A 25,114-nucleotide genomic window follows, 5' to 3' on the forward strand; every position below is an offset into this window, starting at 1 on the left:
CTTGTAATAGTGCATGAAACAGATGTCCAGAAAGGCCATGGTGGGCACTATGGTGTCAGAGGTACCAACGAGGTCACAGGTGCTAACGTGTAAGATCTAATGACCCGGAGCCTGAACACTGTCACCTGAAACCTCTCTCATACCTTTGGTCTGGCTGATGAGTGTTCGAAGTTCCCAGCTTCTCCGAGTTGATCCACTTGAGTCACTCCGAGGATACGCTGGCTCTGCAGGAAGTGGTTTCCATACAAATTCAGGTTTATGAACAACTCCACCCTGCTGAGGTGGTGAATGGCAACATGGCTGCCAATCTGCTCTTACTGCTGACTCTGGTGAGGCTCATGTCTCTATTCACATCTAGAAAATGGCACCTAGTGAAGAAACTCTTCTGGGACTTGAACCTTCCGTAAGTAAGACAACAGAGCTGCACAAGGACAGCGTTCTGGGGAACCCCATTTGAGAGGCAGATTTGGGGACTGTAGCCATATTACAACAACCACAGGAACAGTAGTTCTAAAGTGAGTAACAGTGCCCAGCAATTAAAACATCAAGAGCGATGTTTTTGTAAAACACAAGGAAGAAGATTTATATATGCAAGGCTACACTGAACGGCCAAGGTGAGCAGGGCTCCTAAAGAAAGGGCTCCCCACATTCTTGTGTATTTAAGGACATCAGGGCTGGGGAATAAGACGAATAGCAATGCTGTGGACGACACATGGTGTCAGCATGACTCTCACCGTCTCGCTCTTCCGTGGGGCTTGAGTGCCGACTCAGAGACCTGAACTGCAGTTCTGCAGCTATGGAGGCCAAGCGGTCGTTTTCAGGGACACTGGAACCCCTGTTTTAACATTAACAAAGCAAACCAGACTGAGCTATCAAGTGAATGCCCATAAAATGAAAGGACTGCGAGGTGCTTCTAGGATCCCGATTCTTGACAGGACAGTACTGTCAGCGGGTGTTTGCAACTGGCATCTAGTGGGCAGAGGGCACATGGGTAAGCCCCACAAAATCTATCACCCAAATAAACAGGGCTACTATTAGCATAGGGTCTCTCCTGGGGACAGACTGGAAGCCCCCAAGTCTGTTCATTCTACATTAGCACCAGGAACAAGAATAAAGCCTGTCTACTTAAATGGCGGTGCATGAAAAGATCTATGGTCTAAGCTTAGCACGGATAAGGGTTTATTAAACAAATTATGTAATGTTTGGGTTGCCAACAAGTTATACTTAAATATTTAATTATAACAGGAGTGCTAAAATCATTGCATGGTTCAAAAGATGGCAAACCTCTAGCAGTAAGAAAGAAATGCCTAACAGTTTCCCAAGCAGTAGCCAAGCAAGTAGAGAGCAAGAGACTCAGCACATTGGAGAGAGTTAGTAGGCTGCTCCTCTACAGTGAAGCACACTGTTCGGTCAGAACAAGAACGAGCCCACAGGGGTAAAGCTGCAATTAAACAGGAAGTGTTAGGTTATAGTTCATGGCCCTAAGACCATATGAAAATGGGTCTGCTGTTTTAAGACGCTGCTGGTGTGTGTGTGTGTGTGTGTGTGTGTCTGTGTGTGTGTGTCTGTCTGTCTGTCTGTCTGTGAAGTGTGATGCCTGTGAGCAGGCCCAGGGCAGCGTGGTTACTGCCGCCATGGCCCCCAGCCTGGGTTAGTCTATATACACCACATCTGCTGCCTGTAGCTTCTTGGAATAGCTCTGGTGGCACCTGAGGGCCAGGCCACTAACAGAAGGAAGGACATACAGTCCACTCCTAAGCAGGGCCATATCTGGGAGACTACAGGGCACACTCAGTGTCTCTGCCTTCCTGCTTTCCTGAAGGTGACAGAAGTCAATTTTGTGACTTTTAGAGATTTTTGTCAAGGTAAAAGAGGCGTCCTTGAAGGAGTGGTGTGTTTGTGAGTGGGATGTAAGGCTCTGCGGTGCACTATGCTTCGGAGTAACAACCAGCTCCAAACAGGGTTGAAGACCTACAGGCAGTCGGTGAGCAACAGCAAAACCTGGCTCTAGCGTGCCCGGCACTGAAAAAAATGTCGTGCTCTCAGTGAATGCGGGTGACAAAATCTCAGCCCAGAATAGCTATTCCCCAGGTCAATAAAGTTATAACTGAACACTGGGGGCAGGAGGCACACTGTGGGCTGACACCACTGTCACAGCACAGTGCTCCCTCTTCAGGCTCATACTGCGCTATGATACGCAGCAGGCCTGAGCAGGAACGCAACGGCCTAGCAGGCCTCTCCTGCAGGCAGGAGTCTTGGACTCGCATATATCTTTGTGGGACTTTGCTTTTTCTATCTGTGTTTACAAACATGTCTCAAAGGCAAACTTTGTTCCTTTGTATTAAAAAATATATATAAGAAATTAATAACTTCAAAACTACACTGCTGCTAAAGCCACTGGAGGTCAAGCAGATCTGAATTAAGACCAAACCCACACGAGGCTGCATAGAGATGATCAGAAGCCACTGATGGACAGCATAAGACAGTGCAGGTGAAGGTGGATGGAAAGACTGCCCACGCCTGCATGTCCTGCACCAGTCCCTCAGCCTTGCTGAGGCAGGTGTCTCCAGACCAGCAACAGAACATGCTGGGAAGATGGCCGCCCAGGCAGCCAGCATCCTCCACTGCCTCCCAATTCTGCACACACACTAATGAAAGTCTGGGTGGCTCCCCATGGTGGGATGGAAGAAATGTGAAGATGTATGCCATGAAATTCTCCAGTACCCAAAACAAGCAGGAAATGGGACTTTTAATATTTTATTTTATTGTTAATGGATTAAGCTCAAACATTAAAAAATTTAAGGTTATGGATATTTGACTAAAAATTAGGAATATTAATCATTTAATGAGTAGCAATACTAGAAATGTTTGCAGAAATTTTAGACTGGTGTTAAGGACTGGTGTCAGTGGGACATCATCTCAGTTGTCTGGGCTGCAAGGCCACACTGTCTACCCTGTTTTCATACCGCTTCCTCCTGGGTCCAAGTCTCCCAGACACCACTCCTGGATGCCTCCCCACAACTGCCCTTCCTTACTGCACACTAGGAACACTGGCGGGGCCCTGTTTGCTTGGACACTGGCTGAGATTACCTGCCTTGCTCCAACCTGGGATAGGCTGCTAGGCTGAGCCCCGAGTCCCCTTGGGCACCCCAGGATCTTTCCTCGGGTACAGTAAGGCAGAGACTGGCTGAGTCAGGGGTCATTTAGCTCATGCTGACTCCAAAGAAGAAATGTTACCCCCAGAAACTGCTCTGTTCTGCTGCCTGCTGCCGGGGTCTGGAGGCTCTAACAACCCACGGGGACCTGACCACTCCCATAGCTGTCACCCTGTGACACATCCTGACACTGAGCACCCTGTGGAAGGGCAGGAGGGACAATGGGGTGGGAGACACACTGCTGGAGTATTCAGACTACCTGGTATCAGGGGCAGTGTTGACAGGTTTGGCTGGCACAGAGTCACCACCACCTGGGCCAGGGCGGCCAGCAGCAGTGGTGGCGGCGGCAGCAACAGCAGCAGCAGCAGCAACAGAGTTGCCATGGGTCCGAGCGTCGGAAGGCACGCTCCGGGTGCTAAGGCAAGAAGAAAGGCTTCAGGAACACAGGTAAGAAAGGGGGTAATGGTATGTGATACATGGGTAGGAAATGAAAAAAAAAATCTTAAATTTAAAATATAAGATGCACATTGCTATTTGAGAGTTCTGGTCTATGTGTGCGTGAGAAAAAAACTAGCGTCAAAGGCCCTCACCTAGGAGATCAGCCTGCCAAAGGCACTGAAGTAGGAAGATAGGACGCACTACCACAGCCACAGAAATGCCAATTCTAGAGTATCAGTGTGAGCATGGGTGTTTCTGGACTGTCAATTTAATCACAACTCTACACACTCCCAGATGTCTGCAGTGGACTGGTCACTCCAAATCTCTCCACTCTTAAAGAGGCACTCAGAGCTGCTGTTCCATGTTCCTACACTCTACATGCTTCAGTTTGGTTTCCTAAGGTTGTTTTTCCAAGAAAGAAAAAGAATGACTCCAAAGTCAGAAAGCACTCAGTAGCTGGGGTTATTAAGAAGCTGGAGGTGAAGTCATCTTAAAGAGGCAGGGTTGTCTTTGCTTTGCAGTGAGGCACAAGATAACCCAGAGAAGAGCTTTAGGCAGTACGTGGCATCAGAAGACAAACACCGCACTCCCGAGCAAGCGCCCAGCAGACTGCAGAGCAGGAACATGCAGAGGGAGGAGGCTCGAGTCCGTGACACGGGAGCAGCAGGTACCTGAATCCCTCTGGAGTCGGGATGATGAGGTGAGGGTTAGGAGGGTCACTGTGGCATCGGGGCACCTTCACAGGGCGGGGGCTGTTCCGATGGATAGCTGCCGAAAATGGCAACAAAGCAAACTCGTTAGAGTGGGCAATGGAAAAGTGCCACGCCAGGTCTTGTGTAAATGCAATGGTGATGGACTTCAACAGCGTCCAAGACAAATTCACTCAGAGTGAAAAAACAGGCAAGTACTGCCAAATATGCCACCTTCGGAGAAGTGATGTTACACGTTTAAACTTTCCCGCACTAAAACCAAGCTTCCGTAGACTCGTGTGAGCACTGTATAGCATTTGCAGGACAAATGGCCGGCATCCACCTGGGCCCAGGGAGCCGCTGAGCCGCTTTGGGTGGTCGCCTCCTAGACATGAAGAAGATGCTGCACACAGATGCTTGTGCAGGGTCTGGGGTGGAGACCTCTGCGTCTCAACACATGCTACCGTGCTCCACTACTTGATGCTCGGGCTCAGCGATGGGACATGCTGGCTTCCTCCTGGCTTCTCACCTAGGGTGGATTCCTTCTCTGCTCCTTTAAACAGAGCACTACAGGACTGACACAGATACAGTTCAAGATAGAGCTAAATCTAAAAACTGTATGACATTCAAAATTAGATGCTATTATCGACAAACTTCACGGTGATGGGATTGAAGACCAGGCCCGGCATGCTAAGAGTGTACTCTACCTGTACGCTATGTCTCAGTGCCAAACTTAGATGAAACTCAAAGGAAAATGTTAAAAACAAACAAACAAACAAAAAACAAAAAAACAAAACCACAGTGATTTCTTACTACAAAATGAACATGATTGCACCTCTCCAGCTGGGTGGGGCAGAGACTGAGACGCCTGTACTCTGTCTATTCTAAGGTGTCTTTCTCTTATTGTTGCTTCCAAGAGCCACCTGGTTCCTATGTTCCCTGTGCTATGATGTCGTCTCTTGACGTGGTTTTAGTCTACATATAGTTCACCCTAAATGGAAACCTTATGTCAGGGTCGTTCCCTCTTAGTAGCATGGCTCGTGGAAAATGCTCTGAGAAATCAGATCCCACTCTATAGCTGCTAGCGAGCCCAGAGTAACAGTCTGGGGAGAGCAGCGCCCTGTGAAGTGTTCCTCTCCAGAACGGACTTGAGTCGTTTTACAACAGAAACTGTGGCTTTCATGACAGCCTTGGGAAGAACGGGTGTGGATAACTGAAGGAATTTTTACATTTTAAAATAAAAGCAGTGATTAAGGCCCATTTTTATATTAAATTTCTCTATGCCTGGTGAGAAACTTTTAGCCAGCATAGCTCATGTCCACAAAATTTACCACTTCTGAACTATTTTATACAATTCAAAGTTTCTATCTTGGAGTGAGTATGGCATAACTGTGACTTTGCTCAACTCACAGACTGTATCAAGAGTGACACCATCTTTCTGAATAAATATTTTCTTTTTTAAGGATTCAGCATACACTGTAAAACTGTTTGAAAATAAAATAGTTTGTCTTGGAAAAAAAAAATTTTTTTTTTCTAGACAGGGTTTCTCTGTGTAGCTTAGGCTGTCCTGGAATTTACTCTGTAGACCAGGGTGGCTTCGAACTTAAGAGATCCACCTGTCTCTGCCTTCCAATTGCTGGGATTAAAGGCGTGTGCTACCACCGCCCAGCTAAGAACTTCGATTTTTTTTGAAAACTGAAACCAAGTCAATATTTACTCAAGTAAGAAGAGACGTGGGAGAAACCTGGGAAAAACAAACACCCTCTTCATGAGACACGGGAGCACCAGGGGAGTCCTCCCTCTTCATGAGACAAGGGAGGACCAGGGAGTCCTCCCTCTTCATGAGACAAGGGAGGTTCAGGGGAACCCTCCCTTTTCATGAGACAAGGGAGGACCAGGGAGTCCTCCCTCTTCATGAGACACAGGAGGACCAGGGGAGTCCCTTCCTCTTCATGAGACACAGGAAGACCAGGGGAGTCCTCCCTCTTCATGAGACACGGGAGGACCAGGGAGTCCTCCCTCTTCATGAGACACTGGAGGACCAGGGGAGTCCCTCCCTCTTCATGAGACACTGGAGGACCAGGGGAGTCCCTCCCTCTTCATGAGACACAGGAGGACCAGGGGAGTCCTCCCTCTTCATGAGACACGGGAGGACCAGGGGAGTCCCTCCCTCTTCATGAGACACAGGAGGACCAGGGGAGTCCCTCCCTCTTCATGAGACACAGGAGGACCAGGGGAACCCTCCCTCTTCATGAGACACAGGAGGACCAGGGGAGTCCCTCCCTCTTCATGAGACACAGGAGGACCAGGGGAGTCCTCCCTCTTCATGAGACACGGGAGGACCAGGGGAGTCCCTCCCTCTTCATGAGACACAGGAGGACCAGGGGAGTCCCTCCCTCTTCATGAGACACAGGAGGACCAGGGGAACCCTCCCTCTTCATGAGACACAGGAGGACCAGGGGAGTCCCTCCCTCTTCATGAGACACGGGAGGACCAGGGGAACCCTCCCTCTTCATGAGACACAGGAGGACCAGGGGAGTCCTCCCTCTTCATGAGACACAGGAGGACCAGGGGAGTCCTCCCTCTTCATGAGACACGGGAGGACCAGGGGAGTCCCTCCCTCTTCATGAGACACAGGAGGACCAGGGGAACCCTCCCTCTTCATGAGACACAGGAGGACCAGGGGAGTCCCTCCCTCTTCATGAGACACAGGAGGACCAGGGGAGTCCCTCCCTCTTCATGAGACACAGGAGGACCAGGGGAACCCTCCCTCTTCATGAGACACAGGAGGACCAGGGGAGTCCCTCCCTCTTCATGAGACACGGGAGGACCAGGGGAACCCTCCCTCTTCATGAGACACAGGAGGACCAGGGAAGTCCTCCCTCTTCATGAGACAAGGGAGGATCAGGGGAACCCTCCCTCTTCTCGAGACACAGGAGGACCAGGGAGTCCTCCCTCTTCATGAGACACTGGAGGACCAGGGGAACCCTCCCTCTTCATGAGACACAGGAGGACCAGGGGAACCCTCCCTCTTCATGAGACACGGGAGGACCAGGGGAGTCCCTCCCTCTTCATGAGACACAGGAGGACCAGGGGAGTCCCTCCCTCTTCATGAGACAAGGGAGGATCAGGGGAGTCCTACCTCTTCATGAGACACAGGAGGACCAGGGGAGTCCCTCCCTCTTCATGAGACACAGGATGACCAGGGGAACCCTCCCTCTTCATGAGACACAGGAGGACCAGGGGAGTCCCTCCCTCTTCATGAGACACAGAAGGACCAGGGGAGTCCTCCCTCTTCATGAGACACAGGAGGACCAGGGGAACCCTCCCTCTTCATGAGACACAGGAGGACCAGGGGAACCCTCCCTCTTCATGAGACACGGGAGGACCAGGGGAGACCCTCCCTCTTCATGAGACACAGGAGGACCAGGGGAACCCTCCCTCTTCAGGAGACACAGGAGGACCAGGGGAGTCCTCCCTCTTCATGAGGCAAGTGAGAACATGGGGAACCCCTCCCTATTTGTTCCATACACAAAAATATTAACAAGGAGAGCAGGCTGCAGTGTTAACACCAGGAAAACAGAAACCAGCTCAAATGTACGTACAGCTGCACCTTGTGCTGTCATTTTAATCTTCCTATATGGTGTAGAATAATGACCATGGAATTTCCTGCACAAACTTCATCTCTGTCACTTTCTAAACACCCTAAAAAAAAAAACTACCTTGTATGCAATTTTAATTGGCTCATTAAAACCAGCAAGTGCTGGTCTCACCAAGGTACAAACCTGTGACAGGGCTGTGTGGCTTTCCTATGACGTGCCCGATGCACTCATTCATCAGGGCTTGCAAACTCTACAAACCAAAGAAAAATTGGAAGATGGTAAAAGAAAATAAATTCTTAATTATAGACTCAGCACACTAGATTCAGTATTTGAAAGCAACATTTGACATTAAGTAAATATTTTTAGTTTAAAAGACAAAAGATACAAGCATAAACTGGATACAAGTTAAATATCACTTAGTAATGTATTATGAATTCTATTTTCATAAATAAAAACAACGTAGCAGACTATTCCCATAAAATAATGACATCTACAAGTAAAGTTGCGTCTCCATGACCAGAAGGGAACAGGAGGGAATTTAAACCTGTACGACATCACCAACTGGAGCAACTGCTGCGAATGGTGGCAACCGGTGGCCCTGACTGATGGAGGACACCGAGGGGAAACAATCTTGTCTCCTCTGTTAGCTCCCAAAGGGCACTTGAACTGGCTTCATTATAAAATAGACACTAGCATCTATGTCAGAAGTCTAAGGGCCGAGAGAACACCAGATAGCCAGCTGCACACAGCTGCAGTAAGAGAACACCGAAAACCTGGCCCGCATTTAAGAACTCTGCATTTTAATGGGTCATCATCCTCACAGCCTAAGTCCTGAGGAACCAGGACTCCATAAATATTACACTATCCAGGAGAGAGAGTGACTGACCAACTCGGTTCTTCTCTAACTGAAAAAGCACTTAGAGTGTGTCATACCAAGAAGTCATCTTCTGGTAAAGCTGAAATAAAGGCAGGTTCAATGGCTTGTAGGAAATCAAATCCTTGGGTGGCCCATCTGTAATACGAAAGCATTCAACAATCACATAACAGCTGCAAAAGTAGTTGGAGATTTACTATACTATTAGTTAAAGAGACAAAAGATACCAGCATAAGTTGGACAGAAGTTAAATGTCATCTAATTAATATATTATAAATTTTATTTTCATAAATAAAAGCAACTTAGCAGACTAGTCTCCATAAAACAGTGACACTTGCTCATAAGCAAAGATGCAAGCATCTCCATGTGATATGTAAATTGCATGTTACAAATTCTTGGTGTTTCTTGGGGGTGGGGAAGGTGGTGGTTGTATAAACATCTGAGCAGAATGAGCTTACAGTGACTTTTAAAAAATCAATTCTAACATAAAAAAGAAGCATGAGGGAATTTAGTGGGGCACACGTATCATCTGTGAGCTGGTCATTTTAACATGCAGTCAGTCTGCAGTGTTCTGACTCGGAAAGAGACTTCCAAGTGCCCCGTGTCTGCTTATCTGGATTACAGAACACCCGGCCAGTCTTTACTCACACACTTTAGTGACAACTTCATGCTACAGGGACAATCTGCACATCCCTCTCACGGATCCCTCTTAGGGGACATGCCATTTTGGACACATTACGGATTGTCTTCCCTCCAAGGTTAGTTCCAGGCGTCACGTATACATACATCCATTTGGAAAGTGCTGACTGACACTGGGCTGGAAGGGACGTTTCACATGGCGCCCAGAAACAAGGCCCAAGCAGCCCCATGTGCCCACGTAAGGTCCAGAGCGCCAGCTTCTCGCTGTTACCTGGGTCTTGTGCCTCTGCCGCTCTCGCATTTGGTCAGCACGTAATTCATCCACTTCTGGGCGAAGCTTATATATTTGTCTCCTATCTTCTGCCTGAATTCCCCAGACATCAAACGAACAACTTCTTTATGATACTGTAAGAAGTTTTCATATATATCAAAATTAACAAAACCGTTCTGGCAATAGCTACACACAATAACACTGTACCTGACTAAAATGCCTTTTCCTAAAACTGAACTGCAAAATCTAATTAGTATGTGTTCTTTAAATAACCAGATTATAGTCACAAAATAGAGCTCGGTAAATACTTTATTCATTTTTAAATTAGGAATGTACTTTTATTATACAAAACAGCTCTTAAATAAAGTTTTGAGATACGGTGGAAAGATGGCTGTGAGTGGGAGATAAAATCTAGGCAACTGTCTGAGTTTTAAACGAAAACCAACACTCTGGAGACTCCACAGCAGTATAAGGTAACATTCCCAACTACGCAGTGGTTACAATTAAGGCTTGCTGTCTAGACTCCACAATGCTTCTCATCACCCACAAAGCCATTCCGGGATGTGTGGTGGTCCCGCGCATGTGGTTCCTACCTCAAACCCAAAGTTGTAGCCCTGAATCATGGCTTCTCGGTAGTACTGCTGCAGCGTGGCCGACTCAGACTCCTCGACCTCAGCATCGAACTCCAGGGTGAACATGTGGTCCACACGGTCGATGGCATCGCTGATTCTGTTGCATAGCTCAAGTGCATCGTTCTGAAGAGGCCCAGACCATGATCATTAGCCCAAGAGAGACAAGCCACAGACAGACAGACACCACCGAGACAATCTTATCAAACCAGGACACAGAAATCCCATTTCCACTGTTCTCTGTCAGTAACATCTTACAAACACCAAGTGGAAACAAGCCACAGGAAGTGCCTGCTGCACATGACTACATTCTGTTCTTTGACTAGGTGCTGATGTCGCTAGCACTTCTGAGCATTAACCACTAGAGATCAATGGAGGAGAAGATAAGGTCTACTGCCACCTGGTGGGTGGAGGCCAAGGACACTGCCAAATATCCCACAATACACAAGAGGCATCTGCAGGAAGTGGGTGCAGCCCCATGGGCCAAGATGACGCCCTGGTCCATTGCCAGATCCCGTGAAACCCACGTTTACTGCCTTGCCCGAACATGCGCAGTGAAACTGCACGTGTAAGCTGCTTGCCAAGTTAGATCCGGATCTGTCAGCCTATCTGTGACTGACCTGAGCTCATGCCTGGAGCGCGTGTGATTCTGATTGGATGAGGTGGTGTAGAGCGAGATGAGGTCAGTTGCTGCTACTGTATAAATATAGCCCTTGCCCTAAGTAAAAAAAAGCTGTGGAGTAAGCTGTAAGTAAAGAGGAAGCTGTGGAAGCTGCGTGAATCCGTCTTGGTGTCTATATCGTTCTTGTCTCTGTGGTGGCCCATACGGGAAATTTTGGTAAGCAGCGGTAAGTAAAGAAAGCATAGGCCTGACAAGTTCCCCAGAAAAAAGGGAACGGAGCACTAAGGTTCTCAGGAATAGAGACGAAGGGAATTTCAGCAACATGGGTTCAACTGCGTCTAAAATGAAAGTAAAAATGGCATTGACCCAGCTTCTTAAAAGAAGCGGTATTAACATGAAAGCAGAGACGGTGGACAGATTTCTGGACATCCTCTCCAAGGAAGCCCCATGGTGTTTAGAGGAAGAGTACATTAATCAACAGTGCTGGGAGTGTTTGAGAAGGGATCTTTGAGCTTCTGATATGAAGAACCCTCTACCTGTAGGGATGTTAGCCATCTGTAACTTGGTCAGGGCATGCTTGAAGGACACCAGTGAAAAGTACAATGCTGAAATAGAGGAAGGATCGGCGGCGCTTGAGGAGGCTAAGGAGATTGCTTCTCAGGCTAGTCGCTGAAAACCTAAACAGCTTAGAGAGCAAACCAAAGATAAGAAAGAAAAGGAATCTAGCTCTGAAGGGTCTACTAGTGACAGCGACAGGACTGATAGTGATAGTGACATCTGTAGTAGGATGTCCTGCTTAAGTTTGAGGCGCGGTGGGCCGCCCGACCATCAGCCCCTCCATTGCCTTCTCCTCCCCCCTATAAAGATGAAGGAGACAAAAGGGGAAAGCGTAGTCTTCATGCAAAAGTCTGGAAAATGTGCCCGCCATTGCAGGGGGCCTTCCCAGTATTTCAGGATCAACAGGGGCAATGGTATCATGAACCCCTGGAGTGGAAGGTTGTACAAAGGTTGAAGGAGTCAGTTTCGACTTATGGGGTCCAGGCTGCCTTTGCCGCAACTCAGGTTGAGTCCCGCGTAGCCCAACTAATTGTTATAATCACGTCATATACTCCTATAAAGGTGGGCCTAGGAGCTTTTGGTAAACAACCTGATGTAAAACAGATTGAGGTACTTGCCTCCACTAATTGGCTTCAGTTTGTCATGAGAAATCCTATGATATACCCCAGAATTACCTGGACTGAGCCAATCCCAGGTGCTGTAATGTATTTACTGATGGATCCAAAGGTGGCATGGGAGTAGTTTATGTTGAAGGAAATCAACCCCAAGCTCATGTATTTCCCTATCAATCTGCACAAGCTGTTGTTGGAGCAGTTAGTATTTGCTTCCTGCATTACTCATATGTCAGGAATGTGTGTAACCTCTGTTCAGTATCAGAATTTTTCCAGAGCTGCAAATCTGTCGCATGCAATTGGTGCGATGCTGCTAGGAAGTTGGAGTCATGATCTTGACACAAAGATGAAGGAATTGCGAGCATCGATTGTTGCTGTGAACAACACCCGTGTGGAGATTGCAACTGCAAACCAATGGCTGGAGATCATCCAGGGAACTGTGGGATTCTTAAAAAATTGGGGAGGGATGGCCTTTTGAGCGCTCCTGCTGACTGTTGTGTGTGGAGGAATGCTTTGATGGATGGCACATATGCGAAGGTGGCACAGGGCTGATAGACGAGCCTTAGTGCAGGCTATGGCAGCCTTGGAAGCAGGAACATCCCCCTAATGTTGGCTCGACATGCTGGATCAGTAATCAATGATGGGTAAGACCCTAACATGCACATACCAACCTAAGACAGGATGGCGAAAGTGAGTTTGTCACTCCCATGACAGGTAAGGATGTGGCACAGATGGGGGCAACCTAAGACAGATGCCAATCCCAGAGCTACTAATAAAACAAAAAGGGGGAGATACAGGAAGTAGGTGCGGCCGCATGGGCCAAGATGGTGCCCTAGCCCATTGCCAGGCCTGTTGAAACCCACATGTTTACTGCCTTGCCCGAACATGCGCAGTAAAACTGCACGCATAAGCTGCTTGCCAAGTTAGATCCAGATCTGTCAGCCTATCTGTGACTGACCTGAGCGCGTGCCTGGAGAGTGTGTGATTCTGATTGGATGAGGTGGTGTGGAGCGAGATGAGGTCAGTTGCTGCTACTGTATAAATATAGCCCTTGCCCTAAGTAGAAAAAGCTGTGGAGTAAGCTGTAAGTAAAGAGGAAGCTGCGGAAGCTGCGTGAACCCGTCTGTCTTGGTGTCTGTGTTGTTCTTGTCTCCGCGGGCGGCAAGGACTGCGCCAGGCATCCCCTTACAACCCCAAACAACAGAAGACACCCTACCATCCCATACAGCAAGAAACACTCCACCACCACCTGATATTACAGGAAATAACCCACTACCACTCCTTATAACAGGATATACCCTACCACTATGACCTATAACAGGAGACAACCCACTACCACCCCATATAACAGAAGACAGCCCACCACCACCCCATAAAACAGGATACACCCCACCACTATCCTATACAACAGAATACACCCCACAACCACCTCATATAACAGGAGACACCTCACTACACCATACAACAAAGAATCACCGTCCCCAATAGCAACAGAGTAAAGGCTGAGGAACATGTCTTAATTTAAGCTCTCAGTGCTTCTATGACAGCATCAGGTAACTCCACACTAACCCCTTCCCACCTGTCTCTCACATCCTCCACACTCACTGCTTCCCACCCTCATCTCACACCCTTGTACACTGGGAGTGTATCACTCACATTTCATTGCAAAGTATTCTTCAAAAATCTTCCAAACTCCCAAGGCTCAGTAAATAAAATTAGGTATTCCTCAACAAACCAGTCTGTACTGACCTTATTTTGCCAGCTCTATATTCTATATTATTCCCCTCTTTCTGACATATACATCAAACCAGACTGTGATCTTGGTCAGCAGACTTATAACCTTGATCCATGGACATCAATGTTGAGTGTGTCTTTTGCTAGTCCCCGTTCTTCCTGTTCTGAAACTTGCCTGAGCTACGATACCAGAATGCAATTCCCAGATGCTACTAGAAGGTGCTGACCTCTCGGTGAGTGAGTCTGTGCCCTTGAGCCAGGATCCTTCAAACTCAAGTAAAATCAGCATTGTACAACAACTTGCACTCCCCAGAGTACTCTGGCTTGAACCAGAGGACAATAGTCCCTTGCCCTGGTACCAGGGCAGGACAACCATTTATAAGAGATTCATCAGTAAGTAAGATAAACTGGATTGGCAGGAGAAAACCGCAAGCTCACTGAATGACCTGTACTTCCTGGGAGTCTCTAAGAAGCCGCAGCTCTGTAGCTAAGAAGGCTTGAGTGACGGTTGCTACAAAGAGCAGGTAAAAACAGGATCCAAGAGACAGCACCAGACACAGAGGTTTAAACCAGAGAACACAAAGACGCAACGCTATGGCTGCTGTGGTCGGGGAGGCCCTCATGCCTGCCAAGCTGGTTCTTTCTTCCTGTTACAGTTATATTGGCTGCATCGCATACTGAACAGTAGGTTAAACGCTTTTTGAGTGTAGATAAAGAATACCTGTAGCAAATACTGAAAACTGCTAAGGGTAAAAGAGACTTACCAGAAGAAGAGACCTAGATCCCAACTTCAACTCTGGTAAACAACCATCCATGAGACCCACACAGTCACGGACTGGCTCACTCTCCACCCTTCCCAGTTCTACAGCTTCAGGAAACACCAAGGGAATGTCCCATTCACACATGTGCACAAGTATACACTAGGAAGAACTGGGGGCACTCACACCCTTCTAACGACATCATTTCACGCCATGTGACATTTCCACAGCTTTCCATCCAGAGGCAAGGATGGCATGGTCAGTACCTTGAGCTGCTGCAAACCTTTGGCGATGATGGGCTGGCTAGATGTCTGCTCATGGCGTACAGTCATCAGCCCCTCAATGGACTGCTGGAAGGCTTTTCTCTGAAGTACGAGGTGAGCAGACTCCATGACAACCAGCAGAAGGTTGTCCACCTGGAAGGAAACCCAAACCCAAGGCATTAAGCAGACCCATGACGGCTTTCCTACCCCCAGACAGCACCACCCTCAAGTCTACCGTGCAACAGATGGCCGCCTGGCTAGGATAACCTCCCGCAGGCCAGGGCAGCAAGCTCTAGGGAAGAAGAGCCCCACTCTCCACTGGGAAAGGGCGTGGGCAGAGATGGATAGAGCGTTGGAGCAGCCCACAAAGATGGAAAAATCGGGGATGAGGTGAGCTCCCCGGTGTGAGACAGAGAGACAGAGTTACTGCAGTGCCTATTGCCACGCTCACTTTCAAACAAGCCACAGTCCTAACTGGAGGACTGGAGGAGGGAAGGAGGGGAAACCCAGAGAAGGCAGCACAACTGTCCAGGAAAGGCAATGGTGCCTGAGCTGTGGCAGGGCCTGGGAACACCAGGCAGATCGTATGCTGAGCACATCTGGCTGCCAAGCTGGTGATTAGCCAGAGAGGTAGGAGGACAGGTTTACATCCACTGCCACACTCCTGACTTAAACAATCAAGGGGGCATGTCTGACTGTGAGCGCAAGAGAAAGAACAGCTGGGTGGGGAGGAGGAGGCAGCGGCTGGTCCAGCAGAGCCCCAGAGGTGTGTGGACACCTGCTTTACTGCCCCATACAGGACTATTTTTAGGAACATACTCTTCAGATCAGCGAGGGTGATGCTTGTAAGTTGCCAGAGCTTTTCCCATAAGCATTCCGACCATCCCGGTTGACGGTGACGGCGGGAGGCCCACCCACCTGCATGCTTCTCAGGGTGTCCACAGTCTCCACCTGAGGCACAATTTTGACAGCCCGAGCTTCCCATGTGCCCCAGCCATCTTCTGAGTCACGGGCTCGGTCCCCATGCTTGGTCAGGAGCAGGAAGGCATCCATGAAGACGTCGTCTGGATCCTTTGAGCAGTCCTTTCCTGTGGCAGCATTGAGTAGCTGCAAAATAATTTTCTTCTCCTCAGCGAGGCTGTCGGGGACAAACACGTGCAAATTCTCTAACCCGGGAATCTGTACCTGGAAAGGAAACAACGCATTCTTAAGTGAGGAAATGTGTGATCAAAAGTAGCCAGGGCACACGGCATGACCGCATTCCTAGAACTAACATGACATGAGTTGGAGGCCAACCTGGGCTATCCAGTGAATTCAGGGCCAGTCTAGGGGTTTCAGGGCAGGAGTGGATAGACAAGCAGGTTCAAGGAAGAAGAGGCGTGTGAGGGAGGAGGCATTAGTTCCAACAAGCTGAACTCTAAGTGGCTTAGCTGAGTGAGGCTGGAGGAGGAAGGGAGAGGGGCTGGGAGGAGCCCGGGGCAGTAGCATTGAAGGTTCTCTAAGCACTATGTCACTGTCCCACATGCAATAGCTGATTCTTCCTGGGTGTGTGCGCCTGAAACAACCTGTTAATGCTACTGTTGGGCTGTTCGAGGAGGTGGGGTCACTTTAACATGGAATACGATGCCGTGACAGAAGTGCAGGCATGCAGGCCACAGCAACCACCCCTATGTCACACATCCCCAGTGTGCTAAACAGTTTGATATCAACTTGTCATAGGCCAGAGTCACTGAAGAGGAGGGAACTTCAATTGAGTATATGCCTCCATAAGATCAGGCTGTAGGCAAGCCTGTATGGCGTTTTATTGATTAGTGAGAGACGACAGAGGGACCAGCCCATTGTGTGTCTTGTTATCCCTGGGTGGTGGTCCTGGGTTCTATAAGAAAGCAAGCCATGGGGAGCAAGCCCGTAAGCAGCACCTCTGCATGGCCTCTGCATCAGCTCCTGCCTCCAGGTTCCTGCCCTGTGTGAGTTCCTGCACTGGCTTCCTTCAGTGATGAACAGTGCTATGGAAGAGTAAAGGAAGCAAACCCTTTCCTCCCCAGGCGGCTTCTGCGGCTGGCATACGATTGCCAATGACACGTCATATGCAGGTCCCAAAGTGACCAATCTCGAACAACTTGAAGAGGACAGAGATAGGTCCAAGAAATAACTATGACAGTGACTAGGATGACTGTCGCCAAAGATACCCACTGTGGACTGCGGAGGGCTGAGCACAGACACTAAAACCGAAAGTCAGCAATCCCGTTCATAGTCATAACTATAGTCGCTGTTTTAAATACGCACTTACATATTTAAAGCGCATAACTAAGTTAATAACAGAATACACTGAGGGTGATTCTTTGTCTGTATCTGTAAGAAAGTTAAGTATGAGGAAGTGTGTTTTTCTGTGAACCGGTAGGGTCAGTGTGCAGCCTCCAGAGCCCAGAATATTAACTCTGAATGCTATGAGCCAGGAGCCTCTTTGGAATGCAGCTGAGACGAAGGACTCCGAGGACGGCACGGGCTTCACCTTAACATACTGCTTTGCTTTCAGAGCGTCCAGGAGCTCTCGGGCTGATGCAGATAGCACGAACTCTGCTGCTATTTCTAGGTCCTAGGATCACAGAACAGAAACTTCCTTAGCATCAGCTTTACGACAGAACCTGGGAGGAGGGTAGCGGCGCTCGGGTGGCAGACTCACCTTCCTCAGCATTTTAGCAAAGCCCAGGGCCTTGGAGGCTCTTTCCCTGGCTTCGTGGAAGAGCTCCTTGAGTGCTCGGCTGATCTCGATGACAGATCTCCTGCCGGGGTGAAGTTCAGTTAGTTCACACTGGGGGCCCTCGGGGACAAGAGCAGTGAGTAACAGACAGGTAGTAAATCTCAAAGCACAGCGCAAACAGCGCCCTTGGACTTCATCAGGGGGACAAGAAGTTACTGAGAATGTGCCCAAATACGCTGCCAACTGACCCTCAGACCGTTGTAGTAAGTACCTGAGTACTTTCAGTGTATGTAGGGGACATCAAATACCCCTCAAGGAACAGCATGTTTAATTATCTAACATTGATGGCATATTCTTAAGAGTTTAAAAGCTCATAATAACTGAAAAGAAATTGAAACCGTTTGGAGACTATGATTACCCCCGAATACCATCCTGAGGTGCATGCTGACTTGGGTGACACAGTGCTGCCACCACAGTTGATAGCAGGGGTAGGACACCACGGAGTAGGTCTAGTGCAGCACCCATGCCCTTCCACAGAGAGAACTTTGAGCTCCATCTCTGGCAGGTGAGTGGGGATCCAAAGCGCTGCTGCCTAGTGCACTTCTACTCTTCAATTCTCTTGGTGACTTTTAAGTTACAACTTAAAGCTACAGGGTCCACTCCTGCCCCATACATACCCAGGTACACATATACAGAGAGAGACAGAGACAGACAGACAGACAGACAGAGACAAAGAGAGGAAGAGAGGGAAGGAGGGAATACAGTTTCAGTGGTTCAGTATCACAAACCAGCATGACCCTGGAGAGAATTCAGCAGATGAGGCAAGGCTCGTGTATTTACCCTAATGTTCAGCAGAAGGGATATGCCAAGTGTCAACGACAGAAACGTGCCAAATGGCATTAAAAGGCAGCTTAAGCTGCTACAGGGACTTGAAGAACAAAACTGAGCACTAAAAAGATACTCCAGGAAACATGGAGCACAGTGTTGTTACAGCCATGTTCAGCTAATATCCACTGTTTTAATCATGTTAAAGTCTGTTTGCCTGTGAAGAAGTTCTCACATAAAGACCATTGACAATCCCCGTCCGTCACCATCCAGAGGTAAGAAATGGCAGAAAGCTGTTGTGACGCCAACCTTAGCTCGTCGGCAGCACCGTTGTCGTCGGCGCTGGTCCACAGCTCAGCACAGCTCTCCTGCAGGCCGGATTCCAGAAAGCTCCCTGTGGATTTCAGCAGCATCCCTGCGATGTCACTGGGGACAAACAGCAAAGCAGAAGGAGAATCAGCTATTGCTGCAACAGACACAATGGACTAAGGAGAAAACACAGAACTCTTAGACGACAGCCTAGCCCACCTTTGTTCTAATACACAGCACTGACTATAAACCTGGTGGTAAATTGTGTGTAGGAGCCACTGATTATACAAAGGTCTCGCTTAAATGTTCAAGATGGCATAAAATGCCTGCAACAAGCCAAATGACACGATGGAAAAGCAGCAGAAACTGAAGCAGAGCTGTTTCCAAACTTTCTCTCCAGGTTATCTCTTACAGCTGGTGAAGACCAACTCTCCCTACCGGAACTTTCTCAATGATCAGACCGCTTACACACTAGTGTTAATGAACACTTAAGCATGCAGAACAGGGTGAATCATGGTGGCAACCCTTCACGAGCACTACTGACCTCCATGATGTTCAAGGAAAGGCAGTGATGACCTGGTGAGAGAGCGGGTGAGTACACGCCCGTCATCAGATGGGAAAGAAACAGGGCAGGGCTGACAGCAGATGAGAAGAGCAAACCTCTGCAGCGAGGTCTCTCCTGGACAGAAAGCTCCTCCCACCACACCCCCAAGCAGAGGCTGAGTGTTAGCAGGATTATCCAAAGGGGAGGGGAGGGGAGTCTAGGAACGACAAGGAACTTAGTGAAGGTGTGAAACCGTGCCAAGCACAAGGCTTGTCTGGAAAGGGAAACACGGTGCTCATCAGGCTGCAACACCTGACAAGAGACTCAGAAGCAAAAGTCAGGCTGAGCAAAGGTCTGGAGGGCCTGGATTTGATATAAATTAGTTTAATCGCATGACCATCAAAGCAGGTGGGCTTTAAAATACCTGAATGGAAAGGAGACTTGATCAGAAAAGTGCTTTCAGAATATCATATAATGCATCAAGATGCATTTATTTAAAAGGCCGGCTCCTGTTCTACAGAAGCAACAGTGAGCACAATGGACAAAGCCCTCTACTGCATGGAAAGAAACAAGAATGGATCTGAAGTACTTGTGAGTAGGAACTTCTAAATGCGACAGTAAGGTAACACTTGGGCAAAGGTCTTCAGGAAGTGAGGGAGTGGGGGGAATGTGGTCCACGTGGGGCAGCAGGTGCCATGTGCCCAGCTATGAGCACAAAGGGGGCTGCTGGGGCTGCGCAGTGTGGCCGACTGTACGCAGCCCCGATGCCCGGAGTGGTGGAGGGGGGTGGGGTGCGGCTGAAAGCAAAGCTTAGGAGCCATGACCATGGGAGAGTTGGGTTGGTTCCGACCTGAGCTAGGCCAGGGGCGGCAGTCCAGGGAGGACTGCAGTAAAGCCCTCGGAGCTGTCCTCAGAACCAGGGATATAAAGGCAAAGTCCAGAGATTGCTTTAGGAATTTGACAGACACATAGAGACAAAGACACAAACGGCAACTGAAGAATTCGAGGTCACAGTTCACCTGAACAGGACACAGGCTGACATGAGGCAGGAGCCTCTAAAAGCTGGAGGTAGAAAACACAAGGGACATCACCTGGACTGCAACCTGAAGGACTGGGAAGCCAGTGAGCGAGCTCACCGCCCACTAAGATGAAGATGCAGCCTCAGAACTGAGGTCCCTGCAGGAAAGGACAGAGGCTTCTGAGACACCAAAAAATGGTAGACATAAAATTCTGACACCAAGAGAGGACAGAGACTGCCAAAGTCCTGGAGCACAGTTAGTCATACTCAGCTGGGCCAGTGCGCACCTCACAGGAAGGATGCACAGCTGGGCCAGTACACACAACTCATAGAAAGGGGAAAGGAGGAGGAGGAGGAGGAGGAGGAGGAGGAGGAGGAGCAGCAGCAGCAGCAGCACAGCAGCACGGGGTCAGGGGTCAGGGGTCAGCCTGCATCAGGGTCAGAACTCAGGGAACCTGCCAGCATCTTTCGCAGGCCTGATCCAACGGGATGCTCACCTCCCTGGGATAAGCTGACAGGGACTGTTCCTTCCTCAAGCATCCCGAGCTCCGTCCCTAATCCTTCATATAAGTAAGAGGCTTATAAAGAGACACATGACATTCCCAAACCACTCTCAGTGAAATGTTCTGGGCATCCCACCAAGTTCAAGTACACCAGTCTACCCCGCCCTCACGGGACCTGCGTCTCCTGACTCATACGTATCAAGCCCCACCTTTGGAGCTGGCCATGTTTTGCTGCCCTGTGCTTGCAATGGAGCCCCAGCCCTCTGCCCTCTACTGCCTGGGAGCTAGCAGCACTAGCTATCCGATGTGATAAAGAATGTCTCCAAACACTGTGGATGGCCCTTTAGAGGGCAAATTCACCCAGGTGAGAACCTCTGCCCACACAGACACTACCTGACACTCAGATGTGTACCTGGGAGTTGAGGAATCCGGGAGGGGCGAGAAGGAAGGTGTTCAAGCACAAGGTTCCTACCAGAAAAGCTTTCCAGCCTGCGCTTCTCCGCCACGGATATAATGGGTTATTTCTTTGGTGAAATTCCATTCCTCTTCTAGCAGGTTTTTTAAGCTATGGGAAGCCTGAGGTAACTGCTGTAGCATTTGGATCCAGCTTCTCATGTAATCAAAATACACCTAAAGACAAAACCATAAAATGACATGTTTCAGAGAATCCAGCAGCTTATAACTTGACCTGTTAACATACAATATAAACCAGAAGGGTGAGAGAGAGGAGCGACTGTGCGAAGCATGGCATGCTGGGAAAAACAGACCACACCACGGCCTGCTGCTGTGTGAGTCTTCAGCAACAACACGCTCAGAACCTTCCCAATTCCTGTGGAGTAACATCATACAATATAGGAAAGTGTAACAGTGTAAAATAAAAGCAAGCACATGAAAACTTTCATCATGAACAGGGACAGGTAGGGCTCCTCTGGGATGCTAATATTTTATTTGGTTTGGTTACTTATTTTAGCTGGAGAGAGCTGTTAGCACATGTCCTGCCAGCCCTTCCTGATGCCACGGTTTGTGACATGAATTTTTCTAGACTTATTATGAAATAGGGTCAGAATATTCAGGTGATCTAAAATTGAGACTATCTCCACTACAAGTGCTACAACAGCTTTAGTATTCCTAAATCCCCACTGTGACTCCTCTCTCACTTAGGAGTGTGTGATGGTTAACAGCATATAGACCAAGAAAGCCCCCCTCATCAGCATCTTCTGCCCCATCCCCCCGCCCCCACCATCAGCATCTTCTGCCCCCCTCACCATCAGCATCTTCTGCAGGTCCTCCTCAAAGGCATCCATGTTGCAGTCGGTCTTCTCCAGTCCGCCCAGGACCTCCTGCAGCATGAACTGGTAATACTGCTTCATCAGGAGCCCGCCCTTTAGGACCTCTTTACACTCTCGCACTAGCTGCAAAAGAGCACACGCCATCGACACAGCCGTCACCCGCATGTCCTGGTCACACAGGCTGCCTGACCTCATAAATTAGCCCCAGAAGCCCTAGAGGGTCCTGCCTCTGAGGAACTTGAAATTGTTTCTGACTCCTGAGAAGCTTGTCCTGAGCAACAGTTCGGCCATCTGTTATCACGGTGAAATGTCACAGAGCAGCCACAGCTCCACCAGGTGCACCCTGCAAATCCATTCATGTGGAACTGAATGTGACTAAATTTCACTTATTAAAGGCCACTCTCACCAATGCATAAGACAAGAGGTAGAAGAGGAAACATATCTCATGAAATAGGAATTTTAACCCAAACCAAGATTTAAATAACAGATCACTGGAAATGATGGCTTCTGAGTAATGTAATGTAGTTACCTACTGTGTGTGGCTTCATCTACTACCAAAAGTCACAAACCAAGCCAACTCTAACCTTAATTTGATGAAAATAGATAGAACTCAAGAAAAACAGAAGGACAGCAAACCTGCAATATTCCTGTGTGGCAGGTGAAGTGCCTGCCGAGGAGGAAAGCTGAGATGAAGCAACCCCAGAAGCCCCTCCCAAAATCACATCTGAGATACAGTGCTCTCCAACCACAGGCCAGGGCCTGGAGGGCAGGCCTACACAGTCCCACTGGAGGGCAGGCCTACACTGTCACCCTAGAGGGCAGGCCTACACTGTTACACTAGAGGGCAGGGTTATACAGTCACTGGAGGGAGGGCTACACAGTGGCACTCTGTTTCAAAGACCACAGCTACAAGTGCAGTTCCAGGACAGGGGCTAGGAAATAAAGCCTGTGGCTCTCAGCCTCACTACTCACTACTACACTTGCACCTAGAACGAACCAGGGATGCACCTACACCCCCCTTACAAGTGTGTGTGAATACACTGACCCCTGTGTAACACAGCACCCATTTAAAGTCTTGCTTTGATAAGAGTCTTTATAGAATTATCTGCGTGTGCATGTACACACACACTACAAACCCCAGTGCACTCTCTTGTCTATATGCACAGGAAGTGCGTGTGTGCAGGGAGCACAACTGGATGGAGAGACCGTGCTCTGTGCTCATCGTGAGTGCAGGGAGAATGGGACTAATTCCTGTCATTTTCTATGCTTTTCAATTTGTCTAAGGCCAGGAATAAGATTGCTTTTGTAGATAAAAGCCCTTAAATGTTTCTCAAATAATTATTCATGATATAAAAACTATAGCTACATGCCAAATCTTCTAAAAGTGTCTGCACCTACTTTCCTATATTAAATGCCATTTAGGTATTTACTACTGACTCTTGAATTTTTGTAACAGAAAATTTCTATTCTCTTTTTTCTCTGAAACAGCACAACAATTCTAGTCCTGTTGGTCACTGCTATTTTACAGCAGCCCCATTGGTGAGGTCGACTCCACCCTGTCTCACAGGATTGCATCGGATGAGGAATGGAGGAGATATATCTGACCAGCAAGCTCAGCTACCCGCTGCAGCACAGAGAACAAGGCAGAGCTGCGGCCAGGTGAACCAGGAAGACAAATGTGAGCTGTGTGAAGGGAGGCAGTGGGAACAGTCTGGCTGGTACAGAGTGTCACTGCAGTGGCAAGTGACAGCAAGCTTGCTCCCAAACAACCTCATTAGTCACTGCAGTCTACACTTGACCAAACAAGCAAACGCATGTCCTATGTGGACCTGCTGTGTGACCTGAGTCACCTGTCGATCTTCAACTGCGCTGACCTGGGATGTGCAGAGCTACATGGCTCTTCACGCTCCGGCAGGCAGAGTGAGGCTCCGAATGGTTTTACTGCATACAGTTAGTTCATGCTGACTTGTTAGCAGCAGAGCCCGAAAGGAGCCCCTCAGCATTCACTGCTCACCGAAACTGCTTCCAGCTGCCCCTGAAATGCCGCCCCATGTAATGAAGACCTCAGCTGAAACTGACGCCTCAGAAGAAAACGTGGACCCTACTGCGGAATTTGTGCAGCTGCTTAAGCAAGCAAGAAATCCAAAACCTCTCCTGGCGTACTCTAAGGCATTTCCCTACCTACACACACCGCCAACAGAATAATGAACTTCAACTGTCTTTAATGATGAATCCTGAACGTTGGAGATGACGCTCAGTGAGTGACATGTCACCTGCCATCCAGCATGTACAAGGCCCCAGCTTTGATCTCTAGCATCACCAAAAATAAGTAACTTTTTAAAAAGGGAACTGTGTTGCCAGTCATCAGGATCACAGAGCGGGCTGACAGACTCATGTGACAGACCGCTTGTTTTCATACTTCTTGGCAACAAGTGAATGGTAAAGAAGCTGAAACACACTCCTATCTTTAGGGACTACAGGTGAAGAACATTCTAGATGGCCCCCTAAAAGAGTAGTAAAAATAAACACTAAGACACGTTCTTGTCACTGTTTGCAGTAACTAAGGGAGAAAACGGTGAAAAGGCAGGCAGGAGTAATGCAGCCACAACTGCCTGTCTAAGCAGTGTTAGACACAAACCTGTTTGATACTCAAGAGGGAAGGCTCCCCGGCAGGCCTCTGTTCCAGCCGCAGCTTCAGGCACTCGTGGATCACGTTCAGCAGGACCCGACAGAGCACCAGGAAGGCGGGCTCAAAGGAAGGCAGGTCCATGGCTCTCAGTTCTTCCCAGGACACAGCGCTACACTTCTGCTCTGAGGAAGGAGGTGTTCCCGACAACTGCACATAATCCGAGCCCCACATGGGACCTGGAAAGTCAGAGAACTGTGGCAAAAGTTTAGGACAGGATTAAAGCCGTGCGCAGGACCTGGCCTGAAGCTGTACTTATAAGTGTTGCTACAACCTGCTGACATATCTACAAAGTTCTCGTTCTAAAATGAAAAGGATGGCCATCAATTCAACATGTGCACAGAGCCCCCAGTCCTAGTGACATGTTACACATAGTGCTATCTACAACTATGGATG

At 48.7% G+C, this 25,114-nt stretch overlaps 1 protein-coding gene across 4 annotated transcripts in view; it reads right to left on the minus strand.

The window, feature by feature from the left end:
• Window positions 1-25,114, minus strand: part of Map3k4 (mitogen-activated protein kinase kinase kinase 4) — a 91,176-nt gene that overhangs the window by 11,615 nt on the left and 54,447 nt on the right. For 3 of the 4 annotated variants that reach the window (NM_011948.2, XM_030249820.1, XM_030249819.1), the window contains 16 exons: window positions 24,671-24,913; window positions 22,009-22,155; window positions 21,216-21,373; window positions 18,679-18,795; window positions 17,527-17,626; window positions 17,356-17,439; window positions 15,762-16,028; window positions 14,847-14,996; window positions 10,262-10,423; window positions 9,669-9,802; window positions 8,818-8,896; window positions 8,068-8,134; window positions 4,265-4,361; window positions 3,415-3,570; window positions 735-835; window positions 144-224 (listed from right to left, as the gene is read on the minus strand). In NM_011948.2, the coding sequence (NP_036078.2) occupies window positions 144-224; window positions 735-835; window positions 3,415-3,570; window positions 4,265-4,361; window positions 8,068-8,134; window positions 8,818-8,896; window positions 9,669-9,802; window positions 10,262-10,423; window positions 14,847-14,996; window positions 15,762-16,028; window positions 17,356-17,439; window positions 17,527-17,626; window positions 18,679-18,795; window positions 21,216-21,373; window positions 22,009-22,155; window positions 24,671-24,913 (2,143 nt within the window). The remainder of the gene's footprint in view (window positions 1-143; window positions 225-734; window positions 836-3,414; window positions 3,571-4,264; window positions 4,362-8,067; window positions 8,135-8,817; window positions 8,897-9,668; window positions 9,803-10,261; window positions 10,424-14,846; window positions 14,997-15,761; window positions 16,029-17,355; window positions 17,440-17,526; window positions 17,627-18,678; window positions 18,796-21,215; window positions 21,374-22,008; window positions 22,156-24,670; window positions 24,914-25,114) is intronic. The other variant, NM_001357722.1, reaches the window with a different exon arrangement.

The sequence above is a fragment of the Mus musculus genome, chromosome 17 (assembly GCF_000001635.26).
Source record: "Mus musculus strain C57BL/6J chromosome 17, GRCm38.p6 C57BL/6J".
NCBI lineage: Eukaryota > Metazoa > Chordata > Mammalia > Rodentia > Muridae > Mus > Mus musculus.